The 20,814-nt window shown below is 37.6% G+C and overlaps 1 protein-coding gene across 1 annotated transcript in view; it reads right to left on the bottom strand.

Annotated features, from left to right (window-relative positions):
- Nucleotides 1-625: 625 nt before the first annotated feature.
- The window catches only part of TENT4B (terminal nucleotidyltransferase 4B), a 42,094-nt gene continuing 21,905 nt past the window's right edge, over nucleotides 626-20,814 (bottom strand). The window contains exons 3-12 of the mRNA XM_088062348.1: nucleotides 15,625-15,671; nucleotides 12,757-12,877; nucleotides 11,631-11,738; nucleotides 9,505-9,633; nucleotides 8,014-8,227; nucleotides 7,578-7,704; nucleotides 7,377-7,480; nucleotides 5,549-5,736; nucleotides 4,823-4,987; nucleotides 626-3,588 (exon numbers count right to left, since the gene is read on the bottom strand). Of these exons, the coding sequence (XP_087918474.1) occupies nucleotides 3,409-3,588; nucleotides 4,823-4,987; nucleotides 5,549-5,736; nucleotides 7,377-7,480; nucleotides 7,578-7,704; nucleotides 8,014-8,227; nucleotides 9,505-9,633; nucleotides 11,631-11,738; nucleotides 12,757-12,877; nucleotides 15,625-15,671 (1,383 nt within the window). The 3' untranslated portion in view covers nucleotides 626-3,408. The remainder of the gene's footprint in view (nucleotides 3,589-4,822; nucleotides 4,988-5,548; nucleotides 5,737-7,376; nucleotides 7,481-7,577; nucleotides 7,705-8,013; nucleotides 8,228-9,504; nucleotides 9,634-11,630; nucleotides 11,739-12,756; nucleotides 12,878-15,624; nucleotides 15,672-20,814) is intronic.

Raw genomic sequence — 20,814 nt, forward strand, 5'->3', positions numbered from 1 at the left:
CAAATCAATTTAATACCAAACAGGAAGATATGTGAACATTTCAGCTTATTTATGTATTTCCAATGGTCTGTGGTGGACAACCAGAGGGAAAACTACCAGAACTGCAGTATGTGCACGTCTCCCAGAGAAGGACAAGAACACACTTCAGCAACATCAGCTGTGCTTCGGGAACTGCTGAATATGGATTTTAGCTGGAAGTAAATCCAATTAACTCTTGCATAATTCTACACTATCCCCCTCAGCATGGCAGCTTTGAGCAGCTGCTGCCCTGCAGCTGCAACACCACCCCAAAGCCTATTTCAGAAGACAAAGAAAATGGATCTTTACGTAAGTTTCCTATGTATTTGAGGATGAAAATTAGACAAAAACCATACATTAAGAAATCTTTACACATGTATTATACTCCATTTATTCTCAGGCTTACAGACTGCTCCAGCTTTCCTGAAAGGAAAACCAGCAGACCAGGGCCACCTGAACAAAATCAACTTCCAAACGCCGGGCAGAGGGGCCCAGGACTCAGCTGGGGAAGGACCCCCATACTACGAAAAATGTTACTTGAGTAACTCTTTCCACAGTGCTGGGAAGGGGAACACAGGGTGTCAAGAATGGTGATAAACTGCAGTAGTTAGATTAAACATTTATTTTTTTCATATATTCACAAAATCTTCACAAAAGTATTGAAACTCAAAAAGGAATTAGACTTGAGTCAAATACAGAGATGAAATGTACAAGACAAATGAGCAGGCAAACTAAAAGGTCTTGAAAGTATTTTACTTCAGATTGAAAAACGAACAGTTCAACTGTTCCGTTTAAATAAAGTTTTGCAAGATATACAGTATTTTATGAATACAATGCTGGTCATTTGAGGCAATGTAAAATACCTCAATTTTTCCTTCATGCTTTTTTTTTTCTTTTTTTTTTCTTTTTTTTTTTTTTTTCTTTTAGAAAGATACTGTTTACCAAAAAGAAACTTGAGCAGTCCAGGAAAAGCTATTTTCCATTAAATTTATGAAAACCATAAATTGAGGCAAACCTAAGATTCCCAATGGAATCAAGATTATCTTCCCGCTACCACCACCTTAAAATTATCACATGCTTATTGGAACACTAATATCTGCACCCTAGGAGTACATTTGCTTTCAACAATGAGGGTGATTCTTTTAAAAACACTTCAGTGTGGTAAATGCGATACAGATCTTTGCAAGTATTAAGTTTTGGAACAGTTTTGCTAATAGCAGCTAACAATACTGGATTAATATAATTTATAAATAATTGTTCCCTAAGCGGTGAACATAAGTCTACACATTCACAATAATCTAAAACAAAATAAATAGTGACTATGCATAATGTGGTACAACTTTTACTAGGTTCTATGAAGAAAAGCTGAACATCTTGATAAAATTATCTGATCAAATTAAAATATGACTCTAAAAATTAAAAAAAAATTGTCAAATTAACATCACTTAAGCTTAGTGTTGGAGTAAATGTTATGACTTTCTGTATTTTTTGAATATATATATATATATTTTCCTTTTTGAAGTAAAACACTTTAACACATTGAAAAAGTTTATTAATTTCAGTGATGACATCAGTTCTGGTCTCATTTTTCTTTAAAAATCATTGCACTCATTAGTGCCCATAAAGGTCAGGTTGGTCTGTAGTATTCTGTAAATGCATATAAAAAGTTTCTCAAAGCTAACAGTACATTTTATAAAAGCATCATCTCAGAACTGCTGCATTTAAGACAGCCACGTACGCCAAGTACAGACTTTCCTCTTTACAGAAATATGTGAAAGTAAATGCCACTTAACTCTCTACCACTGAAGTGTCCCAACTCCTGTTCCAAACTACGCCTGTGAGTGCAATTTTCCATTTCATTCGCATTCATGGCATCAAAGGTACTGCAACCTAGACTTGCAATGTGACTGAACCACACACAGGTGGAGTTTCAATGAAATGAGAACTAGGTCAATGAAGAAATATTATGACATACGAAAGGTTTGGGTCTTTAAGGCAATATAAAGTATATTTCACTATTTGAAATTGTTTTGTTTTTTTTTTTAATAATTAAGTGTAAATATAAAAATGCCTAAGAGGGGAGTGAGAAAAAAATACTTTAATTGTAAAATTTACTTAAAGCTTCAACAGTTATCATCTCCTACAGGAGTTAGCAAAAATATAAAAGACAAAAAAACCCAGACCTGGAAGGGGGAGGAAAGGCACAAACAAGGAGGCATGGGATTAAAGCAGCCCAGGAATGCAAATGTCTGTAACAAACTGAGTTTTGGTGTTTTGTCTTTTTAAAACAAAAAAACAAAAACAAAAAACAAACAAACAAAAAAAAAATCACCACCATCAATCAAAAAAAAAAAAAAACAACCAAAAAAACCCAAAAACTAACCAAAACACCCCCAAAAAACCCTGAGTGGCCTTTTGTTGTTTCTTTAAAATAAAGAAGGAAGGGTCGAGGGAAGACCACTAAGGGGAGGAAGAGAAGATGCAACTATAAAACCCCATTGCCTGAAATGATGGCACTCTAGAAAACAAGGTGAAGGTTACTTCTCAGAGATGACAAGCTCCGTGTCTACACAAAGTACATGTACATTTTATACAAATTAAAATCTTCATTTGCCACCATAAACCTTTCTTTCAGAGGAACAGCTTTTGCAGATCAAAAGTTCTATGAGATCTTCCAAATGCCAAGAAAAGAAATTCTAAGCAATATAACTAGTAATGTCTCTTTATATGGATGTTAAGATGACAATTCAGATTATTTTCCAAACTAATCCTGAGAAAAATTTATGTTTACAATTTAAACAGTAATGTTATGTAAAAAGTATTAACAAATCCACTATTACAAATGTCAGTTTTCCTATATGGTCATCTATATATACACAATAAAATGGTAAGTATATGCAAAAATAATTAAAAAATCATGCACAAATTACTTTCACCTTTAAAGGCTGGGTTTCCCTCAAAATACAATTTTTTGCCTTTTTTTTCCTATTTTTTGTGTTTTGTTTGTTACCACCCCCTAGACACACTGAGTACTATCTCTACAGGTCAGCATGAGCTGATGGGAAATACATTTATTTTACATTCAAGCTTTTATATCCTAAATGACCCTGTTGTAGCATATGACTTATCAAATGAGCAGCCTTTTTCCTCTTTTTAAAAAAATTATTTTTTCCTTTTTTTTTCTTTTTTTTCTTTTTTTTTTTTTTTTCTTTTTTTTTTTGCAGTGATCAATCTTCATGTTCCGTTCCGTGGCGAGCTGGGAAAAAAAAATGCAGTTGCTAATCTATGTCTGAACAGTCTGAAGCTCCAGAAGAGATCCAAGGAGTCACTATCAAACTATCCTGTAGCATGAGATCATTGCACACAGAAGAACAGTCATAAAATAGGCAACTATCTACAAAGGTCTGACAGGGCTGCATCCCTCTTGTGTTTCCTCTTTTTGCCGTGGAAAAACTGATGGTGTGATTTGCTGCCTTGGTGCTGTTTGTTTGTGACTGAGGTACCATGGCTTGAGTTTGCTGGACCTTGGAAGCCTTTGTTAGAAGAGCGAAATAACCGTGCAGATCCATGCTGTGGAGGAAAAAGAACATGGTAAATCCGTGCTACTGGGAATAAAGCATGGCAATAACATATCCCTGCTTCTGGATAATGAGCACTTCTGAAAACAGCACACTTGAAAAACTTGCTATGGCAGAAGAAACCTGGTCATTGCTAAGACAGCAGCACAGCACTGCCAATCGTGGGTGGTTGCAGACAAATGTTCATGTCTAGCCCCAAACAGGTCCAGAGAGAGGAACAGAGCACTTGGAATTTTGGAAAGTAAAAAGGTATTTTACAGAAATGTCCATAATCCAAGACAACACAGTAAGATTGCTCAAATCTGATCCAGGACTAATCTTATGCCACATCTTTTCAGAGACGGGGTACGTCAGATCATGGACGTGCACATTCCAGCCTGGAATTTAGCTCTGCCCAATGACACAAACAACACGCTCATGGCATAGCCAAGGCCAGGTGTGTGAATTGTCTTGTTAGAAGACAGATCACCAGCAAATAAGAGGAATGTCTTCAGAATTATTTTCAGGAAAAGTATTCCAGAATGCTCTGGACTATGTTTCAAACATGAAAGACCTAATTTCTGAAAAAAGTGCAAGAATTTAAACTGCATATATCCAGGGTAGACTATATATAGAGGCATAGAATATTTCCAGAATACTGACTTGCCATAGAAGCATTCCTCAGTGTGGGAAATCTCCTAAATGCAAAAGCTCTGATAGGTGTCATCATATGGATGTTTGGCTATAGGGGAAAATGGGGGGGAATGTCATGTATCAGCGAAGAATCTTCACCTCCCTTACTGGAAGACAGATCAACAAGTATCAACAGCTAAAAGAGGAGCCAGTCAGAGTTTTAAACACATTTTTGCTAACTGCTTTCACTGAGCGTAGGCACGCCTCACTTCTCAAATTTTGCAATCAAAACTGGACTGACGTGCTTTTTGCAAAGGAGGAAATGGGTGTGATACAGCTGTACACCTCTGGTGAATTTGGTGTCCCAAAATAAAGTCAGATCAATTTCATCTGCTTTAAAGCTGAGAAAGCCACAGTGGCAAATTCATCTGTGCAAACCTAACAGAGAACCTGGTGGCTTTCGGTACAATCAGTGCTGGAAGCTTTTTAATGGGGCAAAAGGGAGGTGAAAAATGCAGTGTTCCCTTTCCAGAACAAGTTACCCTTCCATGGGAGATAAGTGTAATATTCAAAAAATCTACACAGTTTTCGTTGTTTTCAAACATTTCACAAACCTGAGATTTGTTCGTGTTGCTGGATGTATTGGCTGTTTGGCTATTTTGTGTTTTCCCACTTGACTGGGAGGATTCCAGTGACACTTCTTGTGACCCCACTCTGTTTGTGGTAGACTGACGACAACTCAACTGTTTAGAGGTTTTGCAAGGTGTTCCATCAGAATCCTTCAGGAAAATGTAAAGGATTAGTGAGTTTTTCTTAAGAGTGAGTATTTCTAAAAGTGAATTTTCCTTTAAAAATAAAGTTAACAGTGGACTAAACTGAAAACTTGTTTATTTTACTAGATACTAAAATTCTTTTAATCCAAAATTCTTATCGAGTAAAACAGATTTAAAAATGTATTGATGTGATTTTGAGATTTGCCTTTTATACTTTAAATAGAATTCCCAAACAGATTTTTTTCTCAAAGCTTTTGGCCTGTTTTTTAAAGCATGTGACTACCAGTCTGTTTTACTTTTGAAATACAGTTTTCCCAAAGAAAAGAGGGCCGTGGAACTTAGTATCTACTATATTCATTTTCCACATGTATTGTGTCAAAAACACACTGCAACTTATATGTGTAGAAATTGCATAAGAGTTATCATCTTATGCAAGTTAGGATTCTGGATGAATTAACTGATTAGGATTGTGAGCTCCCAAAATGTATTTTGTGACAATATAAATCAGAGGGAAAAAAACCCCAAAGAAATTTTAAAAAGCAAAGTCAGAAAAGCTCCAGTACTTACTACATCACTAGAGCTGGACAGTGTGGATGATGATGATGATAAAGGACCTGATGAAGAATTTGAAGAATGTTTACTAAGTGTTTCTGAAGTTTTATTTCTAGGTTTTCCCAGTGCTTCATTCTCTTCAGCAAGATTATTGTTGCATTTGTCCAGCTGCTGAGTATCTACTATCAAGGTTACTCCATTACCTAGTGAAAACAAAACAGAAGCATCACCACACATTTAAATGCAAAAATATGTTGGCTTGGAGTTTTCTGATATAGCCACTAAGATAGAAATTACGTGTTACATCCCACAGGACATGCACAGACATCTGCACACATCCACACCCTAAATCCATGCAGACACACGTGAGTGCATCCGTGTGTGTGCACTGCAGGCCAGCACCTCTCAGAGGGCTGGTGGCTTCCTGAGAGGATCCATTAATGCACTGAGCATTGCCCACAGTTTGAGATGGAAATTAGGGACAAAAGGCATGGAAGAAGGCAGTAACAAAGTTCAGATGTGCTGCTGTAGATTGTTTCATGCCACACTTCAACAGCACTCAAATACATTTAAATTCTGTTCCTATATGCCCAATACTCAGCAACTCCAATTTTTCTTCTGCTGGTGTTGCTAGAATCAGAAGAACTCCAAATAAGCCTCATTGCTTTTTAGGATTTCCTACACTGAAAATTCAAGATACAGAACTCTCATATCTCACTAAGCTCTGCTTTAAAAAAAAAAGAATTGGAATTTAAATCCAAACTAAATCAACAAGACAACCACCGTTACTGTCACCATTACCTTCCTAATATGGAGTTATTTTTCTTTTTTGATTGCTGCTTTGTCTCAAAGACAACACTTAAGAGGTAGAGATTTACATAATGTCCATGCACATAGGCAGTTAAAAGGGAGGTGATGAGAGCTCCTGGCACTGAGCACCGGCTATTTGCCATGCCTGGGGACAGCAGGGCCACCAGGGCTGACAGCTCCAATGGCACACAGCACATTCAGCTGACAAATCACTAACACAAGCTCAAACAGGTAAACAAAATCCGAGTCTAGCCAGAAGAATGGGTCCTTGCAACATCTTCTCTGATTAACTGCTAACAGGAGAACACTTCTGATAGGGAACATTCTAAAATTAACTGGAGAGTATTAAAATTATTTTTAGTTTGAAAACTTCCCAGATAGCGGATACACCTGCACCAAAGAGAATGGAACTGGTTGCTAGAGTCAGAAGACGGGCAATGGATTAAAGGTGATTCAAAAGGGCATTGTCACCAAGTTCTCTGTGTGGCTAGATTTTGTGTGTGTTCATTTGTTAAAAACAAGATCATGATTGATATTTCAGGACTTTTCTGATTAAAAGACTTATTCCACTTACATAGTGAATCCTGGCTTAAGTATAGCTTCCTTACACATACGGTATGTTAGATTTCAAAATAAAAATTTAAAATGCAGATTTTTAAGGATTCAGATTTAAATTAGCATGCCCAGTAATTCTTGTTATAACATAGTCCACATTTAAAGGATAAAGGAAGTGTGACACTGACAATATGATAATTTAAAAAGGAAGATTTTTCTAAAGTTTGTTTTTGGAAGGCAGCACTCTTTACAGACCTCTCTACTGACCAAATCTATCACAGTACAATAAAGATGGGGACATTTTATTCTTGTACAAATCTGACTTTTCTGGATGAAAAGACAGGAATACTGAACAAAAAAAGGAAATTGCTATTAAGATGCACGCATTGTCTTATGTGAGGCAAAAGCAGCAACAAAATCTATACAAGCAAAATGTGCCAGAAGTTTCCCCCCTCATCCCTGCTGAGTCAAAACTCACCATTACATGAAGATTCCGTTCTGCTTTGCATTCCCCACTGCTTGGATATCCAGTCTCTGTACGTGGCCACTTCTTGTGTTACTCTAATTATTCTCCCTAATATACTGCAAATCAGGAAAAAAACCAACACCATCACCACAATTCATTTTTAGACACAGAAAAATAGAAGCAATGGATGAGATTTAGACTCAGGTCCTTTACCTTTCTGTTTCGTTGTTAGGATAATATTTAGCTATTGGGGAAACCGCATGGCTCAGAACAACATAGGCATAATCAAAAGCCTGCTTCACTTGCATGGCACCATAGGAACTCCTCCCAACATCATTACCTTAAAATAAGAATATAAATAAATGAGTAAGATTGAAACTGTGGTTATCACCTTTCAGGCAGGAGACAGTAATTTGTTTTAAAAATTGCCCTTAAGTCCCAACCAACTGCAGCCACCTCTTGCAGAACAGGATTAGCATAAAGCATAAATATTTGAAAGAGCTTAAAAGATCTACAGATATTTAGATGTAAACAAGTCCAAACCAGCAATACTCTGGGTAAAAGCACAATACATGAAGAAAACAAATCCTGCAGTACATCTATTAAACATTTAACAGTACTGTTATTCCATTTTGGTTTCTGAGGGTACCTGGCTGTAATGGATCCTCAATGTACAGCATTGATGGTCTGTAGCCATCCAACATGCTTTTCTGCACTTCATCCTTGGCAACATAAGAGCCACCATCTTTTATTCGGATTCCAGTCTTCAGATAATTGAAGTGACGTCCATATAATTCAAAAAACTCTATTAAAAGAACACCATAGTTGGCATTGGGCATACAGGCATCTTCCCTGGGATGTAGCTATTAAGAAGAGAGAAAAAAAATTCATTCTTTTAAGTCTTCAAGTTACTGTCTTTTTTAAAGAAAACATTTCTAAATACAGTAATAAATAATAATTAAACAGATATGTCTAAATATATAGTATTTTCCCTTAATATAGCAGTTTTGCATCTTTAAAAGAAGATGCTATGAGAAGCTTTATAAAATAATTAACTCTTTAAAAAAAGGCTGCCAAGCCCTAATCTTTTTGCATTTGAACTTTTAGTCCAATAAGTGAACTTCCAGCACTAATGGCAGGGTTCTTGTGAAAAAGCAGATACCTGCATCTCACTAAACCTGGTCTGCAATACAAATACAGACTTCTCATGTACATGGCACAGGATCCCCTCTCCTGTTAAGTAAGCAGCCTGACAGACTCTGAACAAAACGAGCTCAGAATTGTAAGATATGAAACCTGATTTTTTTAACTTTTTTTTTTTTTTTTTAATGAGCAAATGGAAGTGCTGTTACTCAGTGTAAGAAAGAAATGGACTCGGAAAGATTTTGGTTTTCAGCTATATGTATGTTGCCTTTATTTCTTTTGTGCTCAGCAGGGAACTGCAAAGGCACTTAGCAAACACTGAGCTCCAGTTCCAGGCTCAGGTTTTAGAGTAATTACAGTCTGGAAAAGGATGGACATATACTTGCCAACGCAGTTATACATAACATTTAGTTCAGGAAAAAGAACAGGCTGATACAGCCAGAAATCAGCTACTTCATATTTGTCTGGTATTTCCCTCCCCCAGGCACAACAATACAGATTTAGCTCATGCATTGTATTCTATTATATTTAAGAGAAAGTTGTAAAACCTGTTTGTTTGATATCAGCTCAGAAACCCAGAGAACCAAGATTACACTGCATTTATGAAAGCACATACAGGGTGTATGACCTGGAGACCAAGTGTTATAAAGGACAGCTGCAGATAACACCAACCTTATGGAACTTGTTCCAAACAAGTTATACAATACTAAAGTTGTTTTACCATGAATGACCCATGTCATTTCATGTGTATCGAAATCATATGTATCAGTGCCTGGCACTGGTACACCAACAGATGTTCCAAACATCTTTGGTACCAAAAGTATCAGCATCAGAGAAAGAACAGAAGACAGGTGGGACCTATCTAACTTTAAATGAAAAGAAGGTGCAACCCCAAAAAAATGTTAGCTTAAATTATTAAATTTAAGGGTTGATCAAATTCCTTCTTAAGATGATGTCCTTATGCACCAAGGGCATTGAAAGATTCCACTGAACTTACCTGAAGGAAACTAACAGCCATTAAAAAGAGACTATAAGAACCAATTCCACCTGTAAATACTTCATTAAGGTCCCTCTGCAACAGGAACTGTTTCAGTACTAAAACTAGAAATGGTAACACAGGATATTTCTGAAAGAGAAAAACAAAGCTGTTACAATACTCTGATGCATGCATACAATGGATGCTAAGAGAGCATACTGAAACTGTCTTATTATATTTTATCTTAAAGCTAACTATAAATCTAACCTATCATTTTTAGTAACAGTGGAGAAGCCAATGCCCTGCCTGTGATCAACACATATTTTACCTGTTAGACTCTGGTGGCAGGTATAAACAACAGGAAAAAGTTATTAGATCATAAAATCTGAAGTATTTGGGTTGAATATACATATATATATTTACACACATACACTTGCTATTTTTCATACAAGTGAAAAGCACAGCAAAGGAAGAACTGTGGATATATCAACATCTGTAACCAAACCTTCTTGCTGCAACTGAGGGGTAGCTCAAAATGCACTGAGATTTCTGTCCTGCTAGTACTTGAGATGGCCAGAGTTAAAGAAAGCCCTTCAAAATTACTACACACACATGTAACATTTTCAAATAATTGAAATACTTTTGGGTAACTGGTCCTTTAATGGGTTTATCTGCATGGATTCCCCTACGAGGTGTGGAGAACAGAGACCTTTGGGACAGCAGTGGAGGCTGGGCTATGCCTGCACTCTGTACACCCCCCACAGGGGAGGGGCAAAAGAGGCTCAATACTACCACTGCTTTTATCACACAGCCAAAAAGTTCCTTAGTTCCTACAGATGAAATGTGGGTCACGATGTCCGTGACTGCAAAAAGATTAAAGGGAAAGAAGAATTTTGCTAAGAACTTCTCTGCATGAGCCTTACAGTAAATATTGGGAGCACTATTTAACTGAAGATCCCTAACTATCCAACTGAAGATTTTGAACTATTAAGAACTCCAGTCACAGGCTGAACTGTTGAATATAAGTATATACCAAAATTTAAAGACGGGATTTTTCTCAGAAAACTGTATAAGGCTCCAACTGCCTCAGACTTCCTAAATAACCTGGATGAAGAGAAAGAGGCATTTCCAAGCCTAATGCCAAATACGATATCTCAGTTAGGTATTAAGTTATGTGGGACAAAATAAGAGCCAAGAGAATGCCCTGCAAGAGCTTTATACAGAGTGCCTCAAGAACACCAACGAAATCTCTTGGCAAGAACACACCAAGTTTTCTCCAAGTCAAACAAAGGACCCTCCACAGCAGCACGGCCGCCCATGCCACCTCTTCCCCAGCTGTCCGTGCTCAAGGCCAGCTGTGATGTGGCACAGCTGCACAGCCTCGGCTCAGCCTGCTGGGGAAAACAGCCCCGTGGGAAAGCAGCATGTGGGAAACCTTGCTGGGAGTGCCTCCACTCTGCTCAGAGTGCTTCCCATCTCAGCTGCTCCCTGCGCTGTCAGCCCGAGCCACGCTGGCCTGCACTGGTGCTGATCCTGACCCTAATCCTGCCCCTGCTCACAGCCTTGATATCCTCACTGGCTGCCTGTCTGCTGGGCACTGGCCAGTCTGGGAGATGACAGCAGCTACTGGCACCAGACCTGCTCTGCTCTTTGGGCCAGGGGTACCATGGCCCTGCAGCCTTGCTCCTGCTGCCACACACAGCTCCTGCTCCATCCTCAGGGGCACAGACCCCTCTCACCCCCTGACTCAAGGCCAAAGGGTCACAAGTAACTCAGGCAACTTGCTTTTCTTTGCTTTCACACACAAAAACACCTTCAGGCTTTCTTGAGAAGACCATCTCCCATACTGAAATTCAGAAGTGCGTAGTACAATGAACTGCAGTTAAAAGAGCAGAATACATAAAACAGGGATCAGTGCATTTTCCTTAATCATTGTACCATTAAAACTACTCCACGTTTTATTCTTGTATTTTAGTATCTTCATGCCTTTTAAGGCAATATATCTAAAACTTAGTAACATCCCTCAGCATTACCAGACAACAGAAAACAACATAGTAAAAGTATATCTCTAGTGAGGATGCAGTCAAAGTAAAACAGAAAATAAAAATAAGTTATCAGCATGTAGTTCCATGATTGTGTTGCCTAACCTTGATAAAATCTTTGATGAGCTGGGCTGCTTTAACCCCATTCTGTACATTAAAGCTTATATCAACTTTTACTTCAGTGAAGGAATCTGTCAGTTTAATAATAGGTACCTGCAAAAGAAAGATACAGTAAGTCAACACAGATTTCCAAGACACACTTGTTTTCATTTATAACTTATATGCACCAGTAAACTTGAAATTTTTCATGAATTTATAGAGAAGAGGTAGGCAGAGAAATCAGGACTCCTATTTATGAACTCGCTCATCCTCCCAATCTGTTTACATAAACTTTGCTTTTCTAACTCATAAATGCTATTTTCAATTTACTGTCCTGCTGAACAGAACTTAATGCTTCACCTTCCACGTGATTTATTTTAGATTGGTTTGGGTGAGTTGCTGTTGCAGCTGCTCAGCTCTGGTGGGGACCACAGACACCAGAGGGAGACAAACACTGGAGAAACACAGAGAAATGGTCCTGGAGACATCAGAAATATCCCAATTCGTGTCACTGGGGTCATCACTTCCTCACCAAAATGAACTTCAATCAAGAAGTACAAGATATGGAGAGTACTCTGAGATATCTCCACCTGAATGATTACCAAATTACCTCTCTCTATAATAACATGACTTAGATACCCCAACAGTCTTACATACTCCTACAATTAGCAAAAGGTAGGAAATTATAATGGAATTAATCTATTTTTTGCAAGACATACCACCACGTATTTAGACAAGCCTGTATTTAGTACTTCTAAGTGAAAAACTGATTATACCTGCTTACTTGCAAAAAGAAAAAAGAAGTTATTTACTTATGCAAAAACTCAGTCCAGAAATGCACTAAGCACATCAATGCACAACACTGACTAGTCCAATCTCTCTTAAAAGCAAGAGAAATATGTGCATATGAAATATCAGACAATTTCCACAATAGAAAAAATGTTTTTGTTATTGCACTATCAATTATTTTGTCAGTAAAAAAATCATACTAAATAAAAAAGTTCATATGTTCTATTTCAAATTTAATATACAAAATAGTTTCTGCCTATGAAAACTCATTCTTTTAAGCAACATCATTCTTTGATTAGAAATTTAGCTTAAACAAGGAAATGCCCTCTTCCCCCAAACTTACAGTTGCTTTATCTAAAACCTTTACTGAGTTTTCATCTGCTACATTGTGCTTTCTAAGAGCTTCTTCCAGGGTCCAAAGAGGTAATGTCTCCCATTTTCCAAACACAACTAAATCAATATCACTGAAATGAAAAAAAATATATTTATTCAAATTAAAAGAACCAGTACACTTAACATACCAACAACTGACATCTATATGAAATTCGAATAAAGATGACAGAACATAGCTTAACCAAATAATTAATTCTGATTTTTCCAAGGAAATGGTTGGAGATGAACTCTTACACCTGGGGAAATACAGACCATTTCAGGTTACCTAGAGGGGGGACAGACAAACATAAATCAATTAGGCTGCAAAGCCTAAGATTAGTCTCCTCAGGCCACACTGCGAGCAGAGAGGATCAGCTTCTCTGGAGTGAATCAGAGTAAGAAATTAACTTGTTGTGAATCACCACCTCTGGGCTGTACTCATCAGGAATGTTGATTTAACAGCCTGACACTGAAAGGAAAAGTCCTGTTCCCCATCTCTACCCCCAGATACATGGCTCTGTCTCTTCCTTTGCTCCAGATTTGGTTTGCCTAACCCACAGCAAATCAGTTCAACCCAGTAATGGGTCTGGCAGAAACCTTCTTCACTCCCCCTTTAAAGAACCCACAGAATATTCTGGGGTAATTTCCTGCCTCTTTGCATCTCTTAAGTTGATCTTCTGGATGACCAGAGCACCAGAGGGCACAGGGTAAGCTGCTGGCCTGTAGTGCCAATAGGGAGAAAGGAAAGGGAGAAGAAAACATGGCAACTTGGATTTTAGGAAGCAAAAAACTATTAAATAAGATCAAACTACCTAATTAACTTCACTCATTAACTCAGCTTCTTGAAGGGGTGTCTCCATCCCACTACACTTCCTCCCTATGCACACACAGTGATTTCACTACACAGGGAGCTGACACCCCAATTCAATCCCTGAACTCAAATTCAAAAGGTGGCTGGTGTCACATCTGAAGCCAGTGAGGGCTACTGTGAGATCCTGAGCTTCTCCCTCTTTGCTCCCCTTTGATTTCCTGCTTGGCCAGGAGCACGAACGAGGTGAGCGTGTAACCCTATAGTTAGGCTAGCAGGATCCTTCAGTAACAGGGAAACCGTGTAACAGAAAACAAAAAAAAAGTTTAGAAATACTTCCCCCTGCAACAGATTCTACAGATCTGCTGATTGACAAACACCACTGCTTTAACAATCCAAAAGAAACTGCATTAGATGAGCTGTCTCTTGCTAAGCAGCAGTTCAGCCACAGACCATTGGGCTGACAAGGACAGGCAGCACCCGGCAACTTCCAGAAACGTGTTCAAAACTGGCTTGGAGAGCACGAAATGCTGCTGGACATTTCTCTTCTAAGCTAAATTAGTGTTAAACCCACTGCTGACAGTTAAACACAGGAGACATTTTTCTGATACACACCAAGAGAAAAAGCAGCTCTGTTGCCACCTTGAGCATAGATGCTGCCTGCAAAGGGACATGGAGATCCAGCAGCAAAGCAGCTGCGTGCCCAAACCTTCAACAGCAGCTTAAGTTAATGGATACAGAGCAAATCCCAACAAAGAGATAGCATTAAAAACACACTTCAGGCCTTTCTGAATCCCAGAGCCTGAAATCTCAACAAACTGCTACAGAGGTAAGGAAAACTTAGGGCAAAGGGAAGCTTTGGTAGAAGGCAACAGTGAAATAAAGACCAACACACAAATGATGACTATTTTGAAAGTTTGGCAAGCACTGCCACAGGAAGGATTTTTGTGGGTTTATGTACTATATTTGAAGTATCTTTATTTGTTCTCTCCCAAAACCTCACCTGAAACAAATACTCAATAAATGCAGTATATGACAACAGAAAAGCATTTGTTACATCTGTTTCAAAGCAATCAAGTAAATACAGTAACGTACACATCAACTGGCCAGGAATCTCTCTCTAGCATTACCAGCATCAAATCAAATTTAATTAAGCATATTTAAAATAAATTTTAAAAAGGTTAGGAATGAGGCCAAATGTGAAAACAATGAGTATTTGTATACCTCACTTCTGGCTTTACAAAAACTGAAAAATTAGACTTCCTTACAACTCCTAAAACTAAAGCAGGTACTAAAGCATCTGTCAGGTTCTTTCTTTTACAAAGAGATGGAACAATGATGAGGACATCCCTCACCTGCTGTCAGTACTACATGTCCTCCTGTTCCCAAAGTATGGAACTTAGTTCAAAAATTATCCTCAGATTTATGTTATTTAAATGTGTTTATCCCCTGCAGCCATTTAAGCCTTTTACTCCATTTCTATTTAGTTGTCATAAATAGTCACAACTTCTACACAGAAGATACCAGTGTTGCTGATGAAAGACTCTTATGAAAACTAGCAATAAATTTGGAAAAGGCAGATGTTGAGTATTGCACAGATTTCACAAAAGAAGACTGAAAGAAAAAAAAAACAATTCTGTATGTAACATTTTCTCTTCAGCGCTAACATTAACGAAGTGCTGTTAAATATTTCAATTTAGTCATCTGCAGAGATAAAATTTAGCTTTTCTATTAGGGCCAATATCTTCTTTTGGTATTAATGAAAGCAAATTCCAACATTTTTGACCATATGGTAATTCAGATCATTCTAGTGATATATGCAAGATCTATATAGACACGTGTTACAGTCAATAGTCTTATTTATTGTATTTCTGTACACTTTTCAGAGAACTAATAGCTTAACACTTCCTTAGCATAACAAGTATTGGCACAAGTAACAGATCCCGGGAGAGCAGATAAATAACCTCAGGGTTACAGGCTTAACAAGTTACTTTTCTTTTGTGTGGAATTTACACTGAAAAAATTACTAACCTTGTAGGTAAATATAAACCAGTTTTAAAACTTCCAAATATCTGCACCTGAAACACAAGAAAAGGATATATAAGAAAACATAGAGGAAGAAATAAGAAATGTTTCAGGTTTCAGAAGACAAAGAAGCCTATTAAGCTGCTTGTAGAGGCTGGCTATTGCTACCCTCCATTGGTAGGTTTTGGTATTGCTAACAGGCACTCAACACTTCTGTTAAAGCATACACATCTTCAGTGTACTCCAAAACAGCTGATCCTCATTGTTTTTATTCATAAAACATTAATAACTTCGATTTTTCTAATTAGAAACTGCTCTGCAATGTAAAAATTGTTCCCATTACCACATTTGTCAAAAACCCAGAACCCAAAATTTTAAAATGCTTAACGATGACAGAACACTTAAGAAAAACAGTATCAGTTTAATTTGCTTTTTGTTTTCACATCTCATAGTATACCTCTCAGTATTTATGCATTTTTGAAGTTTAATGTATTTCCATTGCTTTGCATATTTAAAAAAAAATAAAATTCTATCATGACCCATTTTTTTTCCTGCATTACAAAGCAAGCAGCACAACTCTGTCTATTTCTGCTTAAACAAGAAGTTTCATAAAGCTTCACATCCCACAGAATTGCTTTATTATTCTGGATTTTTACTAACACTGCAGGTGTAAATCATCAGGTTTCCCCTGTAAGCTGTCCAAAACCACGCACTCATTACTCAGCCAAGCCTTGCAGGGAGGTTGGACTCACTTGCTGAGTCTCAAAGTGGGGTTGAGGAGACTTCAAAGTAAAAAATATCTACACATTTGGGCTAATTTTCAGCCATCCTTCTGATATGGTTCCTGGAGCCACCTTATACAGACTTGAGTATTCTGCTTTAATGAGTCTCATATACCACTTGATTGCCACCTATTTGTATGTCAAGTGACCCACTTTTTATGTTTTTCCCCTTCAGGATAAGAAAAAGGGGGAGACAGGAAAAGGTGATGTTTTGCAAGTGCCTTAATACTTTAGTAGACTAAGAAGCAGTTTGAGTGCCTCTTCCCAATTGTTTTTTTATCATTCCACTCCTTTTCGCCCCTCACTCCACACCCAATAAAAAGTACATACACAATTAAATATTAAAAGTTCAGATCTTCTTAAACTGGCGAAGACTGAGCAAGGTGCCACAGCACGAGTATCAATACTGTACAAAAACATAAAGGCATTACAAAGCTAAGAATGTAATAATAATAATAATAACAACAACAACCACCATTTTTAATCCAGGATAGTAATTAAAGTACCCTCTGTAAAACTGGGTTGAGTCAAACCAGGATTCACTTGGGCACCAAAAACAGCAGAAAAGTGCTTTTGCACAATAAAACAGCCACTGATGGGTTCAGAAAAAACTAAATGTGCTTTCACATTATCAAACAAAATAGTGTGCTCAGCTGAACAGCAAAGAGAGCCTTTCACTGAATAAACAACCCTGAAAGTATTCATAAACTTACTGATACAACATATATGACCTTTACCAAAAGGAATGAGACAACATCTGCTCTTGTACAATAATTTGGAGTATGAGAAACACTGAACTATTAAAAAAGAAGCCCACACCCACACTTCAACCACTCTCTCACAAAAACTGGAAAGAGAAAAGAGGAAGAGTGAGGAAATCAGACCACAAATTTTAAAGGATTTTAATTTATTATCAAATTAGAATTTAAACTGTTGAAGCTCTGTGGCCATGCATGTATTTAAAGCATCCCAAACACAGAACACTATTATGGCTTGAGACATGAGCATTAGTTTTTGTGGTGTGCCAATACTGCCAATCATGTTTTTATTGTTTGTGGACAGAGATCTGTATTTGCACTCATAAGATAACTTCAGTCTTCAGAGTACTGTAACGACTCCTAATCCTCTCTGTTTTTGTTACTGTTTATCCCACATTTCTGTGAACTTGTTCATATTAAATGCCACAGTTCCTGAAGGAGCTTTAATTACAGTATGTGTCCAAATACACACTCACTAAGCACAACAGAACTTGGAAACCCACAAAAGCTTGGTAAATTTCTGGTACCAAAATCCCTGCGTCAAAACAACAACAAAAAAATCCATCCATAGCCAATTTAATTCCCCTTTCTTCTACTCTTTCAGTAGAACTTTCTGAAGTTTGTTGAACTAAACAGAGGTTCATCTTTCTACTTTCATTCCTAATCGCAGTATTTTCATAACTGAAGTGTGTGAAGAATGCAACATTGCCTCTTTTCAGATCTATGTGGTCACATGGACATGAAGCTGAGGATATTATGACAAATGAATCCTAAATTTGACTGTGTAAGTACTTATTTGTTTAGTAGCCAAATTTTCCTACTGAACAGTCAAAAATCTTTGTCTTAAAAAGTGTTCATTTAAATGTTTTGGATTGTTTGGTTTCAGCATAATTTAAGTGTTTCTTATGGTCAGAGACCTGCTGATGCCAGGAACAGCTCTCACTTACTAGGAATGTTTCCTTCTAAGCACATTCCCTTGAGTAAGAGAGCAAATGACACAATTGCTAACTTCTATAAATAAAGTAACAGTTTAGGATACCTAGTTTTACCCCCCCCCCTCCATCTGCTTTTTCAGCCTTTTCCTAAGTGGAACAGGGGAGGGGAAAAAACAAAGGACATGCTCAGGCACATTCCACACATACATTCTCTGTACATTTAAATTTATGAAGCCTTATTTTCCTTTTCTTGTTATCTAATTTTTTATGTATTTATATATTTCTTATGTCTTACCTATGTGTTTAGTGAGAAACTACAAGCTAAATGTGTATGTTTAACTTCCAAGTTTATTTTAGCTGCTTTGGCTGCATCAATGACTCAAAATGAACAGCTTAAACATTAACTCATCACTTTACACTACAGCTAGAGTTAAGGACATTGGACCAGATAATACTCCACCTTCTCATAACTTGAATCTTAGAAGTACCTAAACCAACAGAGATTTTCAAAATGTTAGTGATTAACTCAAAGGACTGAAAAATTACAAGAGACTGTCCAAGTCGAACACAGTTGAGTTCAGCAGTTCAGTTCCCAAGCTGATCTGGAAAATAAGTTTTAGAAAAATAACATCACAGTAATGCTGTCACCATTCAGTTCCCTTTTAGCCTCCAGAAAAAAGGAAGGACATACAAAAGGAGAATTCTTCCTCAACGTAACAACTGCAGACAAAATGCAATTGGGCTTTGAAGAACAGTTACTGACTTGAGAAAAAGGAACTGGCACACTCTCACTCTAACATTTTCAAGCACAGTGGAGAAAGACAGTCCTGGCAGTTTTAACTGGCACTAATTGTAAAGTGAACTTCAGCTTTTCAACTACACAGTGTGTGCTTCCTCTCAGTCATGTTACAGCTAAGCCCACTGGTCAGCTGTCTCTTGTGGTAGGGCTCGTAATTTGCTTCCCCTCCTTAAATACCTTGAGGCTACAAAAAGATATATATATATATATGTATGTACACACATATGTATGTATGTAGTAAGTTATTTTTGATACAAAAGACTTTTACAGATCAAGCCTGTCCTACAGTGTATCTCTGGAAGCAGTATGTTCTTGTGCCCCATTCAAAGTGCTAGTGGTAAAAAAGAGAGATCCCTGGTAAAAAATCCATTCACCCCATTAGACTAGTTAGATTTGCAGCAAACAAATTTGCCTAGGAAACAGCAACATCTCTGGGCTGAAGCAATCAGTGGTTCTGGGGAAACCCACTCCTCCAAGGCACTGGCATATGGCACTAGAATCAAACATACAAGGCATTGGTATCACAGCACACCCTGTTCCATACCCACACTGCTCCCTACACTACTGCTGTCAAGACCACTACTCCTGCTCTTGATTAGGGTCTAGCTGCCGGTTTCACTGGGGTAGAGGAGAGCTGTGCAACACCTGTGACACATGCTGCTCTCTTACACAGTTCCCATGGAAAGGTTACTGTGTTTGCTCCAAGAGAAAATTGCCAGACACCTGGAGTAATGACTCAACCACCTCCCTCCAGCTGTGCAAAGGCAGCAATCACCAGTGGAGACTGCTCCTTCCATAGGATGCTCACTGATACATCGTCCATAACAATAACCACCTTGAAAATGTGAGTATGTTTTACACACAAACCCACACACCACATACATAGAGCTTATACAGAATTCACATTCTGTCGTATTCTGCCAATTTCTAAAAAAAGCACTCCAAAAACAACAGGTTAAGAAGGTTTGAAATGAACAGCAGATTTAAGTCACTCATGTCAAAACACTGTCTTTTACTGTGGCAGGATCAAAGAGCATTCCTTATACTAGAGATTCTGCTGTCTGAATCTGATTTGCTATTCTGGCTAAAAAGCCCTTATTTTCAGCTACTGTTACCTACAAATAGATGCCTACAGCTAGAAATTTACATTCTGGAAATGAACACAATATTAGTAGAAGAATACAATTAAACTAGATTCAATTATGCCCAATGGTGTCCCCATAAAACCACATTGATTTATAAATGCAACTTCTCTGTCTTCTTTTTAATCTAACCTTTATAAAAAAACCCCATAACTCTGCATAGGAGAAACTCTTGTTTTGTATGTATGAGTATGTCTGAGTATGTACTAGCAAAAACCCATCTTCAGTGGAAAGAGGTATTACAGATTTTCAGCTCAGCACACAGATCTATAGATTTGCTTCTTCCTAAACACAGACTGCTGAGGCTTTTTAAATTTGTAAAATTCATAAATTTAGTATAGCTGCCAAATAAAAATACCATGGTCTACGTAATGTGACATTGCTGGTACACCACCTTAATGGATTTATTCAAGATCACAGGTCTTTGGACTAAAAGGCCTACCTACTACTAAAGACAGGCGTTTCAGAAGATTTTTTTATTACAATACATGCATACATGTCTGATATGTCCCCATTCATCTTATCAAATAAATATTCATGAGACTGAACATTGCCACACCTTATGCCTTTTCTTTGACTACAGCAGGACTAACTTGTCTTTGGTCCTATGTGTGATAGAAAATGCTACCCGGTAGTATTTGAGAAAGAAAGATCACCTCTCTCATTTCACCAGAAGTTTTTTTATGTTTAACATGGAAAAATAAACAGTACCTGCAATATTCAGTATTCCATGAAGTAAAAAGGCACAAAATGTTGCTTTTACATATTAACAAATAAAAC

This window comes from Pseudopodoces humilis, chromosome 14 (genome assembly GCF_049639895.1).
Source record: "Pseudopodoces humilis isolate 2021_Gansu_Grassland_sample_001 chromosome 14, ASM4963989v1, whole genome shotgun sequence".
Lineage (NCBI taxonomy): Eukaryota > Metazoa > Chordata > Aves > Passeriformes > Paridae > Pseudopodoces > Pseudopodoces humilis.